This window comes from Colobus angolensis, unplaced genomic scaffold, assembly GCF_000951035.1.
Source record: "Colobus angolensis palliatus isolate OR3802 unplaced genomic scaffold, Cang.pa_1.0 Scaffold369, whole genome shotgun sequence".
Lineage (NCBI taxonomy): Eukaryota > Metazoa > Chordata > Mammalia > Primates > Cercopithecidae > Colobus > Colobus angolensis.
The window spans coordinates 1,826,099-1,849,239 of NW_012117032.1; the positions used below are offsets into that span (position 1 = coordinate 1,826,099).

A 23,141-nucleotide genomic window follows, 5' to 3' on the forward strand; every position below is an offset into this window, starting at 1 on the left:
TTTTTTTTTTTGGTACAGAGTCTTGCTCTGTTGCCCAGGCTGGAGTGCATTGGCAAGATCTCAGATCACCTCTGCCTCCCAGGCTCAAGCAATTCTCCTGCCTCAGCTTCCCTAGTAGCTGGGATTACAGGCGCACGCCACCACACCCAGCTAATTTTTTTGTATTTTTAGTAGAGATGGGGTTTCCCCATGTTGGTCAGGATGGTCTTGAACTCCTGACCTCAAGTGATCCACCCACCTCAGCCTCCCAAAGTGCTGGGATTACAGGTGTGAGCCACTGCACCCGGCCTGAATTCCTACTAACTGGTTGTGGCTGCCTAGAGCTGGGGTGTTGATAGGGTGTGAGAGTATCCAGGCAGGGGAAAAAGTCCCCAAGATTCATTACAAACAACAGGCTGCAGGTCAGAGAGGGGGCAGGCTGTGGAAGGCCTGGATTTCTCAAATGATTGATTCCTTTTCACATGGTCCACACGCTGGCATTAATCCCTACTTGTTTTTCAGGCTTTTTCAAGTCTCTGTGGTTCAGTGGACCTTCAATAAAGGTTTAATTGAAAAACAAATAGGTATTCAGTGTTCATCAAGAATTGTTTGCAGCCATAGAAAAGGAAGGAAATCATGTCCTCTGCAGCAACATGGGTGCAGTTGGAGGCCATTATCCTATGCAAATTAATACAGAAACAGAAAACCAAACACTGCATGTTCTCACTTATAAGTGGAAGCTAAAACTGGGTATTCATGGACATAAAGATGGCAACAGTAGATACTAGGGACTCCTAACTAGGCAGGGGAGAGAGGGAGAGAAACAAGGATTGAAGATACCGTGCTCACTGCCTGGGTGACAGGATCAATCAAACCCCAAACCTCAGCATCATACAATATACCAGGTACAAACCTGCACATGTAACCTGAATCTACGATAAAAGTTGAAATAATTAAAAAAGCAAAATCATTTTTAAAGGATAATAAAAAAAAAAAGACCACCCTAACTTTCTCCAGCTCAGAAGTGACTGAAACTAACCAGTGGCTTTGGGAGCCAAAACCAAGCCACCAGCCAACAACAGACATATTAATCATAAGCAGTTATGGTTTCTTTCACATGAAATAACTCTCTAGGGGCACAGTGAGAATGAGCCAATCTCCAGGTGAGAGGGCTTGTAACCAAGGCAACCATCACGTCATCAGGATTAGGCTTAACTTCAGACCTAAATTAAGGCATGGTTATTTAAGACATAATCAGAAGTATGCTTCCCTCTTCGCTGATCTTTGCTAATCATTCTCCTTGCTTCTTAGGACTTATAATATGGCTAAAGTAGCCTTAACAGCACTGGGTATTATATTTTTTAAAGTTGTCTACACTTGTGGAGCTGTCTGAAAAATCATCATTCTCCTCACAAAGATGCTGGGACAGCAGATACTCTTCCCTAAAGAAAAAGTCCCCAGTCACTGTCATTTCTCCAGAAACAGTTTGATGTGATTGTAAGTAAAAACAAACAAAAAATACTCTCATATGAAAATCAAAAAAACCCTTAAAAAATGGCACATCAGCAAGAGTCCTGAGAGCACAGGGGCTCTGAGGGTACCACAGGATAAGGCCTCTGTGGGACTGCTCACCTAAGCTCCATCCTCTTTCACGCATTTTATAGAACGTAAATTGTGACATTTTTAAAAACTACAAAAACAAGAATGAGAAAGTACTATTTTGACCAGAAACCATAAGGCCTGTTCATGGAGAAGTAATTGTGGAGAGAATAGCACAGCCTCCAAAATCAATCTGGCTGCTGCCTCTCCTCAGGCGAAAATTAATTTGGACCGCTTGCTGGCGTCAACCACGGGCAGACTCTCTACGGATGTTTTGCATGGCTAAGCACCAGACGAAGACAGAAAAAGCAGTGTAAACTTTTTGCAAATTAACACCACTTAGTTGATGACACAGTTTTTATTCCTTTCCTCCATCCCTAGATGGTTTAGTGCTAGAGAAATAAAAGATGATGCAAAACAGACTAGGCTACTGTTTTGACTCTTACAGGAGAGCAAAGGTCGGGCTTTTGTTTTATGGCATTAAAAGATCCATGTATCTCTCTCTCTCTTTAAATCTGGCCAACACTTCTTCCAAGAACTGCTGCTGATTTTCACACAGTGGCAACGTTATCTTCCTGCTGTCACCCACTGAAAAACCGGTCTGCCCCTGACAGTGCGGCCAGGACCTGGCTGCCGCCAGAGACGGAACGTCAGCTTTCTCGCTCCCCACAGCCCAGGGATCTGTCTGTCTCCACAACCGGGGGAAAGACAATAAACGGAGAGAAAAGAAATAGAACGGGCCAGGCGCAGTGGCTCACGCCTGCAATCCCAGCACTTTGGGAGGCTGAGGCAAGTGGATCACCTGAGGTCAGGAGTTTGAGACCAGCCTGGCCAACATGGAAAAAACCCATCTTTACTGAAAATACAGAAATTAGCTGGGTGTGGTGGCGTGCACCTATAGTCCCAGCTACTCGGGAGGCTGAGGCAGGAGAACTGCTTGAACCTGGGAGGTGGAGGTTGCAATGAGCCGAGATCGTGCCATTGTACTCCAGCCTGGGTGACAGAGTGAGACTTGGTCTCTAAGTCAATCAATCAATCAATCAATGCAAACGAGCAGCAAAGCCCAGTCATGGAGATTCCTTACAATCTTAAAATAATAATAATAATTCTGAGATCTGAGAAGAAAACATACCAGTTCTTTGAAAAATATCCCCAAACATATCTCCTCCTTTCCGTTTGACTGAGAATTACGATTACTGAATTTATACATCAGTAAATCTATGTAGCTGCAGCAAAACCACAAGCTTGAGGAACAGATTAAAGCCAGGAACCATCATTACCACAAGGCAAAACACTCTCTGTGTTTAAGGCACAGATCTAGCTACCTCAGGGTTATAAAACAATTCAAAGACCGGCTGCTAGCACCACTTGCAGTCTAAATAAAGAAGCAGAGAAGAAAAGACATCTCTGGAGAAGGGCGGCCTATGAATGGGCCTTTTGAAAATCATGAGTTGGAGGATTCTGTGAAGCCCCTTAAATAGTATATATATCCATATATTCGTTTTTCTGGAGGGAGTGTCTATAGCTTTCGGAAGATTCTCAAAGAGAGCACTGACCCTTCAAATGACAGATAATTCTCAGAGCCAGAGCCCTCACTATCAGCTGCAAAGTCCTTTGTAACTACACAATAAAACAGATGGTGTTTTACCCTCATGGAAAAAAGTTATAATATTATAATTGGTAGGTTGTTCATGCTCAGGCAGTGTTGCAGTGATACATCTTTATAATGATGTTAAATTGTTAAAATTATCCGCCTGGTTCCATAAATATATGACACATTGGAGTTATAAAAGGGGCCTTTCTCATGAAACTTTTTAAGACAGTTTTACTGTATCATTAATTTGGTATAGAATCAACACATTATTCACAATAAATATTAATTAATTAAGGATTAACTAAACAATTTTGTGTGCCCCCGTAAAATTTATAAGAGCTTTCTTGGGGGAGATTTAAGAGGCCTAAGGTGCTTTGAAAACAAAAACCAAAAAGCAGAAATCTGAGGGAATGCCTTGGCTCAGCCAGTCCTGAGGCCGATGTTGAGTTTGTCTTTCGGGGGTCAGTGCTGGGGCCTGAGGTCTTATCCTATCATGAAAAGCCTGAATGCGAAAGGGTATGGGACATGTATGGATGCAGAAACTGCCCCAGTGGTAGACGATGAAGCCACACGGTGCTGCGCACAATGTATAACCAAACGCGTGAACTGAATCCAAAGCCATCCTGTAAAAATGCTTATTAAGAGAAAAAGCGCAAGCTGAGGTTTTTCCATTAGCTTCCTCCTTCCCAAATGGTCTGTAATACCTGCCCCCAAACCCTGTACCAAGAACTGGCCCTTCTGCTCAGAAGTGAGAGACCGGAAGTCACTTACCAGATGCAGGGGCCTGGCCACCAGGGGAGCTTCCAGACCCGGCGCCTGCCCTTGCCGAGCTTGGGAGCCTCCCATCAGTCCCGTTCTCGGGCTGGTCTCTGGCCTCTGTCCTGCCGGCTGCTTCTTCATGGGGAAGGCCCATGCCATAGGCACACTGGGTCAAGGGTCCACGTTTCAGGGAACCCACAAGGGGTTCACAGTCCTCCCCAGGAGGATTCCGGCAGCCTGTGCAGACATCTGCCCAGTTAGGGCTGGGACTGGCTGCCCAGTGTGGGCAATGGCCACCGTCCACCTCTTTTTGTAAGTAGTTTTCAGAGGACATGGGAATCCAATCAGTCCCGCACAGGGGCTCAGTGCAGCTGCAGCTTTCTGAACCCACCGTGCTCTGTGTCCCTGTGAAGCACTGGCTTAAACTGTCATTCTCCCCTACCTCCAGGGGTTCAGAGAAAGGAGGTATGGATTTGCTTCCAGGCTCAGTGAGGAACAGTAAACGGTCTGCGGGCTGGGAGGGCCTGTCCATGTATTCATCTTCCGTGGGCATCTGTCTGAAGCGATCTTCCTCTATCTCAGTCTCGCTGACCAATGAGAGTATCCTGGCATCTTCGCCTTGTGCGTAGGGACCACCTCCTACACACGTGCCCTGACAGACACCACCTTGATCTGGGTAGCACGTATCTTCTGGAAATGTCTTCTCCTCCAGAGTCAGCAGTAAGACACCTTCACACACTCCCTGCTGACCAAAGGCTGCCGTGTGTGGACTGACACAACTGTCGCCTGAGGACTCCTGCTGATTTACATTCAGAAGGCAGAGGCATTACCACCCAGAGTTATTAGGATAAGTTTAGCTAAACATTGCTGAAAATGGTGTTTACACTGATTATTTCCACCATAACAAGTACAGATGGTATCCTGACCATGGCACTTTGTGTTATTCAAAATTACTGAGTGCAGGAGAACTCTAGAATGGAATACAACTAGAAACAAATGAATCTAGCTGCATCTCAGATGAAAAGCATGTTTACACCTGAGCAAGGAGAGGAGCTAACCCAAATGACTTTTGAGCACAGTATTCTGACGACATAGTCTCAATCTAAATACAAAACCCAAAAACAACTGTAAACAAATATTGAACTCGAGTTAGCAACTCTATGTATCACTGTGGTATGCTCTAGTAATTCTGAAACTACTTTCTGTGTATTCTAGAATTGAGCAAATGAGGAAATATATTGAGAATAATAGGAGCCAGGTTTCATACAGCTGGGGAAAGAAAGATTGAAATATGGGAAAGCAAAAGACCTGAATGAATGAATGTTGTGTTGGCCTGGAATTGAAGAAATCAGTTTGAGCTTATGCTCTCAAATGTATACATTTTATATCAAAGAAAGTAGATCTAACCGGGCACAATGGCTCATGCCTGTAATCCCAACATTTTGGGAGGCCAAGGTGGGTGGATCACCTGAGTTCAGGAGTTCAAGACCAGCCTGGGCAACACAGTGAAACCCCATCTCTATTAAAAATACAAAAATTAGTTGGGCATGGTGGCGCGCACCTGTAATCCCAGCTACTCAGGAGGCTGAGGTAGAAGAATCGCTTGAACCTGGGAGGTGGAGGTTGCAGTGAGCCGAGATTGCGCCATTGCACTCAAGTCTGGATGACAGAGTGAGACTCTGTCTCAGAAAAAAAAAAAGAAAGAAAGATCTAAAGGATATAATGAAATGATTAATGAAAATGTAATATCAAATGTGGGTTGAATAATAGTATTATACCACTTTTAAATTTCTTGATACATGTACTATGGTTATATATGAGAATGTCCTTGTTTTTTTTTTTTTTTTTTAACTATACTTTAAGTTCTAGGGTACATGTGCACAATGTGCAGGCTTGTTACATATGTATACATGTGCCATGTTGGTGTGCTGCACCCATTAACTCGTCATTTACATTAGGTATATCTCCTAATGCTATCCCTCCCCACTACCCCCTCCCCACAATAGGCCCCGGTGTGTGATGCTCCCCTTCCTGTGTCCAAGTGATCCCATTGTTCAATTCCCACCTATGAGTGAGAATATGTGGTATGTGATTTTCTGTTCTTGCGATAGTTTTGCTGAGAATGATGGATTCCAGCTGCATCCATGTCCCTACAAAGGACACGAACTCATCCTTTTTTATAGCTGCATACACACTGAAATATTTAAGGATATGGGACACACGGTCTGCCATTCACTCTAAAATGGTTTGAGAAGAAAACATACCTGTGTTCATATATACACATACAGAGAGTAAGCAAATCACAAAGCAATGAGAGAAAATAGAAACAACTGGTGGGCCTATGTGTAGGGTATATGGAAGGTCTTTGTCCTTTTCTACTACTTTCCTATAATTTTGAATTGTGTCAACATAAAATGTTACCAGAATAACTAGAGAGTCAAGGAAAGTTGCAATTCATCCTTTTCAGGAATCTGTACCAGACAATCGAGATTGGTACTAAAAAAAAATAACATGAACACAGAGATGAGAGAAGTGGAAACAAAGACAAAGAAAACAGGTGTCTAGGATGAGCCTGGACTTGGGCTTTGGGCTGCTCTGCAGGGATCCATCCTGGAGTTTGAGGTTTGATCACTGCACCTGGAAATGCCCCTTAAGCAAAGAGGCTCAGGCCTGGCGCGGTGGCTCACACTTATAATCCCAGCACTTTGGGAGGCCGAGGCAGGTAGATCACTTGAGGCCAGAAGTTCAAGACCAGCGTGGCCAACACGGTGAAACCCTGTCTCTATTAAAAACACAAAAAAATTAGCCAGGCGTGGTAGTGGGCACCTGTAATCCCAGCTGCTCGAGACGCTGAGGCAGGAGAATCACTTGAACCTGGGAGGCGGAGGTTGCAGTGAGCCGAGATTGCACCCTTACACTCCAGCCTGGGGCACAGAGTAAGACTCTGTCTCAAAAAAAAGGGGGGTGGGGGGCTCAATATTTGACTAGGATGGCTCTACCAGCCTGTTGAATGTACTTAACAGAGGCACCAACAACTGTTCACTCTACCTTATCTCCACTTAGGCGGCCACAAGCCTCATTCATCCAGTGCCACAAATTAGCTAGAAAACACAAAGCAAGGATAAGGACTTCAAGTTATTATTTCCCACTTCTTTTCTTTTAAATAAAGGTTATAATGTATATTTAAGGTATACAACATGTTATAGGACAAATATAGATAGTAAAATGGTTACTATAGTGAAGCAAATTAACATACCCATCATCTCACTTAGCTACCCATTTTTATGTGTGTGTGGCAAGATCCGCTAAAATCTACAAATTTAGCAAAAATCTTGAATATGATACAACATGATTAACTACAGTCCCCATCCGTACATTAGATTCCTGGACAACTTTCTTCATCCTGCATATCTGCTACTGTGTATCCTTTGACCCACATCTCCCCATTTTCTTTCCCCCTGCCTCTGATAACCATTGTTTCATTCTATATCTCTGTATATTTGACTTTTGGGGAATACTACACATATAAGTGCAATCATTCTAAATTTTTCTTTCTGTATCAGGCTCAGTATTATGACCACTAGGTCAGTTCAATATTAGCTTTCAACAGAGTCCACTGCAAGTCTTTCAGTGAGCGCTCCTGGGAGTGAAAGCATTTAAAAGTAAATCAACTGATTTAAAGGCTATGAAGGGCCAGGCGCAGTGGCTCACACCTGTAATGCCAGCACTTTGGGAGGCCAAGGTGGGTGGATCACCTGAGTTCAGGAGTTCATGACTAGCCTGGTCAACATGGTGAAACCACATCTCTACTAAAAATACAAAAATTAGCCAGGCATGGTGGCACTCGCCTGTAATCCCAGCTACTCGGGAGGCTGAAGCAGGGGAATTGCTTGAACCTGGGAGGCGGAGGCTGCAGTGAGCTGAGATGGCGCCACTGCACTCCAGCCTTGGCGACAGAGTGAAACTCGGTCTCAAAAAAAACAAAAAATAAAAAAATAAAGGCTATGAAGCCATCTTACTCCTATCAAAAACAGAACTTCCTGTTCAACGCAAAGCAAAACATGATCCACCAATGTTTCAGTGACTACCTCTGGGCACATTTGGGGGTTGTCAGAGCTGCTGCTGTGACTATAGACATTCTTATTCTCTCAACAAGTTTTCTTTGGCTATGAGGGACTAAGTTAGACATCATAGAAGAACCAAAGAAAACATGTCTAGGAGACTGATTTTTCCAGTAAACTAGCTTGAATGTACTATAAAAGTGAGGCAAGCACAGCAAGCTAGGTGCCAGACCCACTGAGACCAGCAGGCCCCAAGACCTTTTCCACTATATCTGGCTGCTTCTCAGAAGAAAGAAGAATATGTTCAAAAACTACATCTCCACTCACTCTTACAGAAGTGATGAAACCTAAAAGGTTAAATTTTATGAATTTTAAGAAATCTATGAATTTATATTATGCAAAGATACAATTTTATCCTACTTCTAATGAACATTTAATGTTGGGCTCACTATAAAGACTAAAGTTAGGACTGGACCCGGTGGCTTACACCTGTAATCCCAGCACTTTGGGAGGCTGAGGTGGGCGGACTGCTTCAGCTCAGAAGTTTGAGACCAGTTTGGGCAACATGGTGAAACCCCATCTCTATAAAAAATACAAAAATTAGCCGGGCATGGTGGTGCGTGCCTATGGTCCCAGCTAATTGGGGGGCTGAGGTGGGAGGATTGTTTGAGCCCAGGAGGGAGGTGGAGGCTGCAGAGAGCTGCACTTGTGCCACTGCAGTCCTGCCTGGGTGACAAAGTGAGACCCTGTCTCAAAAAGCAACAACAACAACAAAAAACTGACTAAAGTTAGTTGTCAAGTTCTTCATGGGAAGATCATCACAGTTCAGTATAATAGCTAATGAGCACTTAAGCATGCCAGGGATGGTGCCAAGCAGTTACATCATAAAATAGGGGAAATTATAGTGCCCACCTCATGGTGCTGTTGTGAAGATGTACTTAGTACATGCAAAATATATGTAGTCATGTCGGCACATATTAAATATTTAATATATGTCAGCTATTGCTATCATCATCATTATTCTTGCTTCTTTTCTATCACTTTGAAATTATATATCAAAGTAAACTTACCCGCCCTCCCCCGCCACCCCGCCAAAAAAAGGACAATTGCAGCTGTTTCCTTGGAGAAATCAGTCTAGACATTCACAAATGGCACTAAAAATAAATACCTGTCCATGGAGCTGGTAAACATGCAGACCTGCCATGATCACCTCTGCCCTGGACAACTGCAAACAGCTTCCTAACTGGTGCGCCTGCATCTACGCTCACTGTACCACACATTTGTTTGCTACTCTAAAGCCAGAGGGCCGCCCTTGGTCCCTTTTGCTAAGGACAAGGAGCAAAGTCCTTCAGCAGCCCTGCAGGGCTACATGGTCTGGCCGTGCCCTCCTCTCTAACTTTGTCTTCCACTTGGTCCCTGACTTTGTGCTACAGTGCCACTAGCTCCTTCCAGCCCGCTAATGCACCGTGCTCCCCTCATCATGCAGCTCTCAGGACAGAATGCCTGTGGTTCTCCTGATGTCCCTTGGCTAGCGAATTCTGACTTGTCTTTCAGATCTTAACTCACACATTTCCTCCTCTGGGAGGCCCTGGCTGGCCTCAGGGATGGGCTGACTTTCTGTTATCTGCTACCTGGTGCTCAGCACCTTCCCTTGCACACTCGGCTTCCCTCCGTGGGCTTAACGCCTACCCTGCCCACTAAGATGCTTCCTCCAGGAGGACACTGGCTGTCTCTGTGTTGCTTGATATTGAGACCCCAGTGCCAGTCCAGTCCCTGATGATCAATAAACATGTAAGGATGAATGGATGAAGAGAGAGCTAACAGTTATGACATCCAATTCAGTAAACGGTAGGCCCATATGGCAATAAAATAGTATCAAAAAGAAAAACCTAAAGAACCAAATATCAGGAAGTCTGTTTATCCCACATAAACATGACTACAAGTGACCTTCATCATCTGAACATGCATTATCCAAATTCCCAGTAATGATGTTGTTAAGGAGGTGAAGTTGCACTAAATAAAAGCATTCAACAATGAACAGACTCTTTAAAAAATGGTCACCACTCAGCTGGGTTAGGTGGCTCACGCCTGTAATCCCAGCACTTTGGGAGGCCGAGGCGGGTGGATCACGAGGTCAGGAGTTTGAGACCAGCCTGACCAACATGGTGGAACCCCATCTCTACTAAAAATGCAAAAATTAGCCGGGTGTGGTGGCAAATGCCTGTAATCCCAGGTACTCAGGAGGCTGAGGCACAAGAATCGCTTCATCCCGGGAGGCGGAGGTTGCAGTGAGCCGAGATCACACCACTGCACTCTAGCCTGGGTGACAGAGCAAGACTCCGTCTCAAAAAAAAAAAAGTTCACCATTCAAACATTGCTCACTGCTTAACACTGGCATCAGAAATCTCCATCTTTCCTCTTTAATTAGTCTTCTGATTGTCTAGTGTTTCATTTGGCAATGTAATGGTTAGAGAAGCAGCTAGATATGCAGGGTCTCATGAAGTCCAAGGGTGTGATGTGGGAGAACTGATCAAATCACAGCAAGGCAAAGTGGGCCATATAAACAAGCAATCAACTGGGCCAGGCACTGTGGCTCATGCCTGTAATCCCAGCACTTTGGGAGGCTGAGGCGGGTGGACCACCTGAGGTCGGCAGTTTTAGACCAGCCTGACCAACATGGTCAAACCCCATCTCTACTAAAAATACAAAAATTAGCTGGGCATGGTGGCAAATGCCTGTAATCCCAGCTCGGGAGGCTGAGGCAGGAGAATCACTTGAACCTGGGAGGTGGAGGCTGCAGTGAGTCAAGATCGTGCCATTATACTCCAGCCTAGGCAACATAGCGAGACTCTGTCTAAAAAAATAAATAAGTAAATAAATAAATAAGAGAGCAACTGAAAATGGAAAAGGATCGTGAAACATCAGGTCAAAAGAGAATGACTTGAATATTAAAGGATTAAGAAACATTCTTAGGAAATCTAATGAAGTCTTGAATCCTTTCATAAAAATTACACATTTTTAGCTTTGTAGTCTAAAAGTTAAACATGATGTGATGTTTAAAGACACTAACAAATTTGTGTGGTAAAATTATTCCCAAGAAACAGGATAAGACTTGGCTGTCTATTCTAAGAATAAGCACCTAAATTTTATTCAATATAACTTATTTTCATAATCTGAGGTTCTTTTTTTTTTTTTTTTTTTTTTTTTTGAGATGAAGTTCCATTCTTGTCCAGGCTGGAGTGCAATGGCATGATCTTGGCTCATTGCAACCTCAGCCTCCTGGGTTCAAGCGATCTTTCTACCTCAGCCTCTCAAGTAGCTAGGATTACAGCCATGTGCCACCATGTCTGGTTAATTTTGTATTTTTAGTAGAGATGGGGTTTCACCATGTTGGCCAAGCTGGTCTCGAACTCTTGACCTCAGGTAATCCACCTGCCTTGGCCTCTCAAAGTGCTGGGATTACAGGTGTGAGCCACTGCACCCGGTGGAGGTTCTTATTTCAAAGTAACACTCCAGTCAGGAATTCCCCCCTACTGATCATCTAAATATTTTATGTATATTTTAAATGCACGCATTAAAAATTGATGTATTCTAGGATAAATGCAAGCTGCTGTATACGTGATGCTGTACAGTCTATACAACTTAAACATGGAGCTTACAAGTCATCAGTTTCCTGAATGCCAGAGTATTCTTGTTCCCTTATATATAACTAGGCAGAATATTGGCTTTTTCAGGTTTTTGGAGTTCTGTTTCTTTTTGTCAGAGAATCATAAAACATGTTCTGCTTTAGTTTAAGCAGATCACCATAGGCAGCAAGTGGACAATCTACTCAACTTCCAAAGCATTTACCTAGAAATCTATCTCTTTTAAGATTAATTTGCAAAAAGCGCCATAGACACAATACCTGTGAGTGCTTTCCCTTTTTTTCTATAGCAAACGCCAAAGACGATGGCAGCCACGAGGGCCACAGACATGAAGAGAAGCAGAATGATTAAACCGGGCAAGTAAACCTGGGCTTCTGTATTGAAAGAAAATGAGAAATATGGTATTAAAGATTCTTTAATTTTATGCAGTTGAAAAACAAATCCTGATAAATCAAACCTCAGAATGAAAAATGTTGGTTTGGGATAGCAGAAGTGAGAGTCCCCACCCCTGGCTGCCCTTTGTCCACGAGTGCTCACATTCTGAAGGGTGAGATCCACAGTCTTAGCCAGCCTGGCTCAGTCCGGTTTCACTCTACGGGAGAGCAGCCCAGGGCCATTACGGTGTTTCTACCTTAGAACATCTCTAATCATGCTCACCACACCACCCAGTCTCATTCTGGCTAACCTCCAGAACTCTTCAGTATCCCCAGATGAATGACCTCTGCAGACAAAAGGAGTTTCTTCTATCTCTTTCCTAATAGCAACAGAGCACCAGGGCTTTGCCGGTCATGAGAACAGAACCACAGCCATCCTGTGAAATATTTCTGGAATTTTCATCCCCAACACCATGTGGACCCAACCATTTTCTTCATCCCTCCCTGATCACTTCATTGCTAGAATCCTTGTTAAAAACTCTTGATTTACTTGACCTGGTTTCCTGGACTCCTACTTTTCCTCTCCTTCTCTTTTTAAAATAACTTTTTATTCCTTCAGTTATATTTAATGTTATCTGTCAAATGGTCTTTAAAAAGTTTGCTCTGATTGTGTAATTCCACATCCAGAATGCTTTAATGTCTTCCTGTTTCCCAAAATGCCAAGGCCAAACCCCTGATTTCTTGGTCAAAGCCTGTTAACCCGGTTATTCTGTGGCCTACTGTTCTCTTTCCTCATCTGAAAGGTCTCCTTGCCACTAAAATCATCTCTTCTGATATCTGGACCCGCACCTCCACACTGTCCTGTTCACCAAGTAACCAGCCTCCACCATCAACTTTCTGGCAATCTGAAACTCTACTTAAGACTAATTTAATGTGGCCATGTGCAGTGGCTCACTCCTGTAATCCTAGCACTTTGGGAGTCCAAGGCGGGTGGATTACCTGAGGCCAGGAGTTTGAGACCAGCCTGGCCAACATCGTGAAACCCCGTCTCTACTAAAAATACAAAAATTAGCTGGGCATGGTGGTGTGCGCCTGTAATCCCAGCTACTCAGGAGGCTGAGGCAGGAGAATCGCTTGAACTCAGGAGTTGGAGGTTGCAGTGAGCTGTTATCATGCCACTGCACTCCAGCCTGGGCGACACAGCAAGACTCCGTCACAAAAAAAAAAAAAAAAAAAAAAAAAAAAAAAAATTTAATCTTTTAATCTGCAACAAGTTCCATAGATGATAGCAAGATCCTAAGAATTTTGGGAGATGACCAAAATCTCCTCATAGACGCTTGTGACCACCATCATCCCACCGTGTCTGAGCATTTTATGTTTGCAGCTCTATTTTCTTTTTATGCATATTAAAACGTGATTAGTTACCCCCAATCCGGTGTAGAAAATTATCAAGGAAACAACATACCTGGAATTAAACTACTGATTAAAATGAAACATTGAGCTGACCGTGCACAGGATGAAATAAAGGGGGAGAGGATGCCTGCAGATCCATGTGCCATCTGGGAGGGATCTAAACGATCTGACTACCCCGGGGCACATCTATCAACCAACAGGCTCTTTTTAAACATACCATTTGGTGGTTTTCTAGATGGCAGAGAAGAACTGCAAACCACATCGGATTTCTCTGTCCCATGATGTTCTACTGTCTTTCCAAGGGAGGTACAGCTGTCGGGGGGGAAGGCAGTTCAGCGCTTTGGTTTTATATGCTTGTTTTTTAAAAAATGAACAAATGCAAGGCTCTCCCAGATGGCCAGCTCCTTCAGGAGAGGAACCCATGCCATCTTGGACATCTGAATCCTCTGTGCCTTCTACAGGGAGGAGAACATCACAAGGTGGGACAAAGAAATAAGCAAAAGCAAACGCTGCCTGTGTTCTCTGACAGCTACTCTGAGAGTGTGATCAGCAAAGCAGCAGAGCAGAGTCTTCAGGAAAGAATATTCTGGCCGTGCCCGGTGGCTCAGGCCTATCATCCTAGCACTTTGGAAGGCTGAAGCAAGAAGATTGCTTGAGCCCAGAATAAGAGACTAGCCTGGGCAACATGGTGAAACCCTGTCTCTACAAAAAATTTAAAAATTAGCTGGGTGTGATGTACATGCCTGGGGTCTCAGCTACTGGGGAGGCAAAGGCAGGAGGACTGCTTGAGCCCAGGAGGTTGAAGCTGCAGGAAGCCATGTTTGTACCACTGCACTTCAGCCTGGGCAACAGAGCAAGATCATGTCTCAAGAAAAAAAAAAGTATATTTCAATAGCTTCAATTACATGGTTAAGTGATATACTTCTGCTGATTGTTTTTTTCTGAAAAACACAGAAAATCCTCTTGAACATAAAATTTGGATAAGTGAATCAGAAAATAAACATTTATTTATGTATTTTAATTTAATTTTCGTTGTTTAAAAATGTGAGATAGGGTCTTGCTATGTTGCCCAGGCTGTTCTCAAACTCCTGGGCTCAAGCAATCCTCCTGCCTCAGCCTCCTGAGTAGCTGGAATTACAGGCATGTGCCACCATGCCCGGCAGAAAGTAAACATTTCATAATGAATATACAGGGAACTGAAAGAATCATTACATTGATTATTAGTATTCAACAACAAGCACGAGGTGAAAGCACCCATGAATTCCACTATAGATACACTCACATACGTGAGAAATCATACATAGATGAGATTCTTCATCACAAAATTATATATTACTGTAAAAGACTGGGAACAACCTAAGTGACTATCAATAAAGAATTTATTATATAACTTACAGTTCATCTCTACAATGAAATACTATGCAGCTGTGAAAAGCCATGAAAATCATGAACTGGTGAACTAATACAGAAAAAGCTTCAGGATATAATACGTGAAAAAAAAAACCCCAAGATGTTTATAGCGTGCAAACATTTATATAAACAGGAGGCTTCTATGTGTGTGTACACACATACACATACACACACACAAATATCTGGATGAATAAATCGGTGACGTTGGGAAGTTGGGAGAAGTAGGCATGACCACTGAATAAATGTTATAAATCATTTTCAACCAAACAAGGTTAGAAAAAGCTGCACCCATAAGTCACAGATTACCAATCTAAAAAGTCACACGAAGTTCCTGTCACACATAGGGCTGAAGAATTAGTTTGACTGGTTTATTTTTCCCATGTTGAACTGACAGACTTTTTCCATTTTGAATGTGGCTTCAAGAGGAAGCCTAACCCAACAGAATCCGTCCGTTTTCAACCCAGACGAGACAGTGGAGGTTGAGTTGTTTAAAAACCAACCATCTCTTCTGACTCCTTTGTTGTTACTTACTTGGTCCAGGGTCTGCATTTGTCCATGGAGGAAAAGGCGTCTGAGAAGTAGCCTGCAAGGCAAGGTTTGCACACCGTGTCCTTGTTGAGCTGCACTGTGAAAAAAAAAACAAAAAAGAAAAACCCAGACAGAACAAACACAAAACAAACCAGGTCATTTAGAGATCATTCAGGCTGAGACCCCAGAGGACTGGAGGTGAGGCGCTGCCCCTCTCTGCTCTCACCTCCCACCCCTGTGCCTACCCCGTGTCTGATTCCTTCAGCTCCCACAGACTTGGGCCCACAAAGCAGTTCTGACCCCAGCAGTGAGTTACAGAACCACGCTCAGAGAGGTAACTGGCTCGATGTCGGACCACTAACACTCTTATGTGATGTCCAGGTTAGGCTAGCTCTGGTCCTGACCTTTTGTTGTTCAGAGTCACTTCCCTAGTCACCGACACTTTGTTTCCTAGTCTGGGAGCCGGTGTTGACTGCTCCAGCTATCTGCCTCTTGTTTTCCCCTACGCACCTATGTACCTACGTACCTGTTCAAATCAAACATTAATTTGAACAGCTTTTTTTTTTTTTCTTTTGAGACGGAGTCTCGCTCTGTCACCCAGGCTGGAGTGCAGTGGCGCGATCTCAGCTCACTGCAAGCTCCGCCTCCCGGTTTCACTCCATTCTCCTGCCTCAGCCTCCCGAGTAGCTGGGACTACAGGTGCTAGCCCAGCCTTTGTCTGCAAGGAATGGCAGACCCATCACTACTTTGAGGGGAAATTCACTGTCCTGACCTCTTCTGATGAGCTTAATCTCCTCAATCCAAGTATCTGAGTGTCAACAAAGTTTTCTCAGTTAAAAAAAGAAGACGAGGAAGAACCCTACAGGTCTCTTTCCCTGCAACCAAGGGTTGGTATCAAACATTTTCTGTAAAGGGTCATACAGTAAATATCTTAGGATTTGCAGGCCTGTGGTCTCTGCTGCAGCTACTCATAGCATGAAAGCAGTCCAACAATACATTAAAAACAATGGATGAGGGTGTGTTCCAATAAAACTTTACTGATAAACACAGTGGCACAATGGATGTTAGACTCCTTCCTTCATGGACAGCATTGAAAGCAGGAGTTGATCCTGGTTAGTAAACTGACTTGACTCTCATATTCCTCAGGAACTACACTGTCAAAATAAATGTCTCAGGTTTCCTATGCCTATTCCCTCTACTGCAATCCACGCATGATGATTCTTTGGTAAGTCCCAGGAAGAACACTGGCTGCGATGTGATATCATAATCAGGCAACTGGCTGGTGCCCAAGCCACAATGACTCCTGAAATTAGTAGCACTTCTGTGATTTACTTTCACGAATAAAACACTAAAAAAAGAAATTAAATTTTCTTTGTCCAAAGTCAAATACAAAGTATATTCTTGATTTCTGCAACTTGACTGGCTAAGTAGGGTACCCGCTCCTGCATCTAGCAGTTTGATTTGCCTTGAAATCTAATAACTCACATGAATTTGAACAGTTTTTTTTTTTTTTTTTTTTTGGAGACAGAGTCTCACTCTGTCACCCAGGCTGGAGTGCAGTGGCGCAATCTCAGCTCACTGTCAGTTCCGCCTCCCAGGTTCACGCCATTCTCCTGCCTCAGCCTCCCGAGTAGCTGGGACTACAGGCGCCCACCACCACACCCGGCTAATTTTTTGTATTTTTTTAGTAGAGACGGGGTTTCACCATGTTAGCCAGGATGGTCTCAATCTCCTGACCTTGTGATCCACCCGCCTCGGCCTCCCAAAGTGCTGGGATTACAGGCATGAGCCACTGTGCCCGGCCAATTTGAACAGCTTTTTAAAAGAGAAACAATCTAGAGTTGTGAGAAGCTCTCAAAATCGAAGACATGGGGGCTAACAGGCATACAAAGGGTTAAGGGTGCTAATTTCCATAGCTTGACTTCCATATGACTCTTAGTAACACTGACCTGCCAGAAGCATCCTGCAGGCTCCTTTCCTTGCTCCCTTTCATAATCACACTTTTCCCACTTTACAAAAGGCATACTTCTTCCCCACCCCATAGTTTGCTGCTATGCTGCCAAACCTCTGAGATGTCGAACAAAGTGACAAGTGGAAACACTGGTGATGGCAGAGCTCCCACGCTCCCTGGCACACCTCCCACCTTTCCCGCTCTATCAAGGGCAAAAGCAGGATGACAGAAATGGGGCAGCTGCAATCAGGCTGAGTTGTTCTGAATTGAAATTACGCAGGGTGGGGCAGGAGTGAAATTTCCATTCATCTACCCCTTTCCCTCTATCCTCCACCTATTTTGTCCAAAAATGAACCCATTTCCAAAGGTACAAGGCAGAGAGAACGTCTAATAGAACCACTGATGTGACATGCTGGTGAAAACCTGGAGGAAAGGCTCTGGGCCTCTTCTATTTTGGAATCAGAATTCAGAGGGAGTTGGCTGTGATAGGGAGATCTATTTTAACAATTAAAAAATCAAGTTAGACTTTTTGTAACAGAAAGCACATCTGGTTTAGTCAATGCATTTGATAATAAAGACCGAGTGTGTCAGTTAGACTCTGTGATGGACATTATCCTTGATATGAATTGAAATGGATAGTATTTTAATTCTCCCAACCCTGTCCAAGTATTTTGGGTTAAAACCAGGTGCCTCTAAGGGAATGGTTAATAGGCATAAATAATCATTTGTTAAATCTTGGAAAAAACTGCTTTTGTTATATTTCCTAGAACTCAGGAAAGCAAATGACTCTAAGAAATACTTTTTCAACTCAAAAGAATTTCTATTTCTTTACTTTCAACAAAATTGGAGGACACAATTGAATTATCAACTGATAGATCATTAAAAATAACTTCTGACATCACATCAGTAGGTGAGCTTGGACACATAAATCAGAAGGTATTGAAAAAAATTGAGGGACACGCCTATAACCAAAGTGTTTCCTTTGCCATTCAGTTATTTATGTGAACAAATTTCTCAGCACTTACATACATAAAAAATGTAGAAACAAAATTGATGTTGAATGCTGTTGCATTTTAGCAATAAGTAATGTTCAGCCATAAATATATGAATTGAAAAAAAAATCCCACTCATTATGGAGGTCGGAGGTTTTTACTTTTACGATTATAATACAGCAAAATAGGATATATTCATTTTTGACCAATTGTGTAGTAATAAAGATAGTGACAACTTGGTCCAGAAGAAATGCTTTTAGTCCTGAGTCAAAGTAAATATTTAAAAATTAAGATTTCAGCCGAGTGTGGTGGCTCACGCCTATAATCCCAGCACTTTAGAAGGCTAAGGCAGGCAGATCACCTGAGGTCGGGAGTTTGAGACCAGCCTAACCAACATGGAGAAAACTCGCCTCTACTAAAAATACAAAATTAGCCAGGCATGGTGGAGCATGACTGTAATCCCAGTTATTTAGGAGGCTGAGGCAGGAGAATTGCTTGAACCTGGGAGGCAGAGGTTGCAGTGAGCTGAGATTGCGCCATTGCACTCCAGCCTGGGCAACAAGAGCGAAACTCCATTTCAAAAAAAAAGATAGGTGCATATTTTTCAATAGGTGCATATTTGAATATGAAAAGGTGATTAGTAAATTCCCTCCAAGCATAAAAAAATATATCAGGACAAAATTCTGTGGGGAAGGCAGAATGTATAGGAAACAAAAGGAGAGAAAGGAATTATGTAAACTGTCAAATAGTTAAATATGATTAGTGCATTTAAAAATGAATCATAGTGGGCATCAAATGGCCATGGTGTTTACATTCCACTGGATTCGTTTCTTCCGTGTTATCGCAGTTACAATTCCCTGGTACCTAAGTCCTTATCAGTTCTTTAAACTTGTAACAAAAAATTTTAGATGTCAACTTAAAAACGTGCTGGGGTGGGGGATGCAGGGTTTTTCCAAAATTCTAATGGGCGCACACTCTTTAAAAATGTCCAACCACCCCTGCACTACCCTGCTGGCTCCGAAGTAGGGATCCCAGGTTTCCACAGATGGAGGAGCCCCAGCGCCCCCTGGCCATGGCCAGAGCATGTGGGCAAATTGCCCGCAGTCCCTTTGAAGAACCTAAGCGGAGGATTCATTCTCAGGTCTTGCCTGGGCCTGCATCTCGTGGAAAATCAGCCCCCACCTTTCCCCACCCCTCGGGTTCCTTCAATGCTGCCTAGCACCCTGGAGCTTTCTTGCTGCTATTATCAAGACTGTCTCAAAGCTGGCTTTGCATGGCTCAGCAAGAGCCGACAGACGCACACATCCAACCCGTACACGGGTGCTGGGCGCCCAGGCCCGGCGCGCACTCGGTGTTGCGGCGGCAGCACTCGCAGTCCTGGCTCCAGTGGTACCCAGCCATGCAGGCGCAGCGCCGGGGGGCCGTGCTGTTGCCGGCGTCCACGGCCACCAGGGCCTTGCCTGTGGGAGACAAGAGACAGGTCATTAGACAGGGAGGGGCAGCCAGCCCAGACACACCGCCCACGACTGCACTATCCAACATCCAGCCCAGAGCAGCCCAGACCAGCAGCCCGCCTGGCGGGTCTGCAGAGTGAATCACCAGGACACTGCTCGAGAAGTCCCAAGTTCCTCCTCGCACTTCCTGCACTGGCACGAAAACGTCACGGGGGTTCTTCTCTCTCGCCTAATGAAGAGTTTTGTGGGCTTTTTTTAAAAGTCAATTTTCATGTTAGTAAGAAGATAAGGACTTGGGAATTGATGATCATTGAATGTTTTGGCACATGCAGAAGGGTCACAGAGTTGAGCTTCCTCATTTTCCTTAAGTTCAGATACCACATACGTAAGACTAACGCGAGTTTGGACCTTAGAGAATAAGGCTTCTGGAGGTTTAGGATTCATCTTAGGATCCTGAGGCATCCCAGGGTGAAAACGGGCTGTTGTGGAGTTACATGAGTGGAGAGGGTACAGACGCAGGCCCAGTGACATGCTTAGAGGCAAACTCTCCTCAAGCATTCAGGATAACGTGTTTGTCTCTGTTTTCATAACACATGGCCTTCTCGTTCCAAATCTCCTGGCCCCTTCCAGTCTTTCTGGAATGCAGGTATGTATGGTTTTTCCAAAACCATGGGAATTGATCTGTTGTAAACACTACACACACACACACAGACGTATCTGTTATAAACCACATACGCATACAGATAGGAATCAAATTATTGGTCAATCAACAGTCAGTCCTCATTATTTGCAGATTCATATTTGTGAATTCACCTACTCAATAAAATTTATTTACACCCCAAAATCAATCCTCTTGGTAATTCTGCAGGCCTTCAGGGACAGAACCGTGTATATTTCGAGTTGCTCCACACTCAGGTTTCTGGCTGAGGTTGGGCCAGGCGATGCTCTGCCTTCTTGTTTCAGCTCACAGAAGGTAAACAAGCGTTTTGTTGGTGATTTCCCTGCTTATAACAGCCCCGAATTGTCGTGCTGAAGAGCTGTCTAGTGTTCTAAGTGCAAGAAGGCTGTGGTGTGGCTTACGGAGAAAATAACTGTTAGAGAAGCTTCACTCAGGCATGAATTACAGTGCTGTTGGTCATGAGTGCAATGTTAATGAATCAACAACATATATCAAATAAGGTGTCTTTAAACAGAAACACACATGAAACAGGGTTATGTGGTGATCAGTCTGTGACAGTGTGACTGGAGGCTTGCAGGAACCTCACCCTGTAATCCACTAGGACTAATGGCTCAGGATTTGCTAATTCAGCATTTGTGGTGACTTTACAGAACACAGCTACCATGCATAACCAGAGTCAACTGCACATATGTGCATGACCCCGCCCCCCAACATGATACAAACCAATAACATGATTTAAAACAGACCTTGTACCCTTCTAGGGCTCCTTCTCACCTGGATTGTCCAAACAGCCCCTGCACCTTATATTCCTGAATACTTATAGGAATTCCAAGGGAAAAACAAGCAAGCAAACCAGAAACCCTCTGTCTCTTATTGTCTCAAGTTACAGCCAGTAGGGAGGGGACATTTCCTATTTCCAATCTTTATAGACCCAAGCTTAGTGACCCTGGAGAAGTCCCCCCATCTCCTGCAGTGCCCACTCTTCCAAGGCCCCAGTCAGCTCTGCAACATCAAGGTCAATTCTCAGAAACATGTCCACAATGCGTGGGAACGTCCACAGACACATGCCACTTCTCTGGAAAATTCCAGCTACTCCTAGGATCCCATCCGAATGTAAGCCTGGGTCGTGATGAATAATTTTGACATAATTTAAAGTATTGTATGTAATGTACCAGATTTTTGGCTTTAATCAACTTTGGCAGTAGACAGAATGAATCTTTATTTCCAAGAGACAGCAATGAGTCAAGGTCATTACTAAGCAGTAGGAAATAAAAAAGGCTTGATCAGATGCTTCTGCTCAGTGGAGTTTCCATGTTACCTTCCCCAGCCAAAATCTGCCAGCTGTCTCCAGCATATTAGAAAAACTATGGTGTTCGCATGTTCTCACTCATAGGTGGGAACTGAACAGTGAGATCACTTGGACTCGGGAAGGGGAACATCACACACTGGGGCCTATCATGGGGAGGGGGGAGCGGGGAGGGATTGCATTGGGGAGTTATACCTGATATAAATGATGAATTGATGGGTGCTGACGAGTTGATGGGTGCAGCACACCACCATGGCACAAGTATACATATGTAACAAACCTGCACGTTAGGCACATGTACCCTAGAACTTAAAGTATAATAAAAATAAATAAATAAATAAATAAATAAAAAATAAAATACCTACAGTTATTAAGACTAAAAAAAAAAAAAAGAAAAGAAAAACTATGGTGTCAAAAGAAACACTTATTCTCTAATTCTGTCCATTGGGGAAAAAACTTCTATACACAAGGATCAATCCAGTAGTGAGTCTTCTCTAGAATCCAGACTGACGTCACTAAATAAAATGTTCCTCTAAAAACAATCAGAAATCCTTAGAGAAACATCTGATTGTAGTTTAAGATAAGAATTATGCAAGCTAAGCATGGAAGCAATAGATGCCTGGGCTGTATCAAAACACCTGGGGCCACCTCATAGAAGTGTGACAATCTAAGCACCATTACAACCAGTTACTGCAGGCAGGGGACCATGGCTCACACCTGTAATCCCAGCACTTTGGGAGGCCTAAGCAGAGGGATCACTTGAGGTCAGGAGTTCAGGAAGAGCCTGGCCACATGGTGAAATGCCCTCTCTACTAAAAAATACAAATGTTATCAGGGCATGGTGGCACATGCCTGTAATCCTAGCTACTTGGGAGGCCAAGGCAGGAGAATTGTTTGAACCTGGGAGGCCAAGGTTGCCGTGGGCCAAAATTGTGCCACTGCACTCCAGCCTGGGTGACAGAGGAAGACTCAAAAACAAACAAACAAACAATAACTGCAAAAGACTGAAACTGAAACTGAAACACCTCAAATACCTCCATAATATAAGTCCTTGGGAGAATGCTGGATGATTAAGACATTGTTTTGCAAAGTGATAAATAAGGTTAAAAGCATTTATTCTATCTTTTCTATATGTGCTGCACTGCAGGATAAATGTTTGTAACTTTATCAATAAATAGTTGATGAGGGAAGTTTATCTTCATAAAGTATGCCAGCTAATAAATGAAAAAGAAATGAGAGAATCAGAACATCACCTTTCTGCAGCCCCTAATGGAAACAAATCTAAACCATGACCATCAGCAGCTGCTAATGTTAGAAAGAGGAAGGCTCAGCTATTACATGGTTCCAGTATTCTACGTATGAACTATATATATGTGTGTGTATATATATATATATATA

The 23,141-nt window shown here is 43.6% G+C and overlaps 1 protein-coding gene across 1 annotated transcript in view; it reads right to left on the minus strand.

Moving 5' to 3' along the window:
* Positions 1–23,141, minus strand: part of TNFRSF11A (tumor necrosis factor receptor superfamily, member 11a, NFKB activator) — a 61,862-nt gene that overhangs the window by 11,415 nt on the left and 27,306 nt on the right. Inside the window, exons 5-10 of the mRNA XM_011953611.1 lie at positions 19,621–19,764; positions 15,365–15,458; positions 13,641–13,735; positions 11,897–12,010; positions 6,980–7,032; positions 3,944–4,727 (exon numbers count right to left, since the gene is read on the minus strand). Of these exons, the coding sequence (XP_011809001.1) occupies positions 3,944–4,727; positions 6,980–7,032; positions 11,897–12,010; positions 13,641–13,735; positions 15,365–15,458; positions 19,621–19,764 (1,284 nt within the window). The remainder of the gene's footprint in view (positions 1–3,943; positions 4,728–6,979; positions 7,033–11,896; positions 12,011–13,640; positions 13,736–15,364; positions 15,459–19,620; positions 19,765–23,141) is intronic.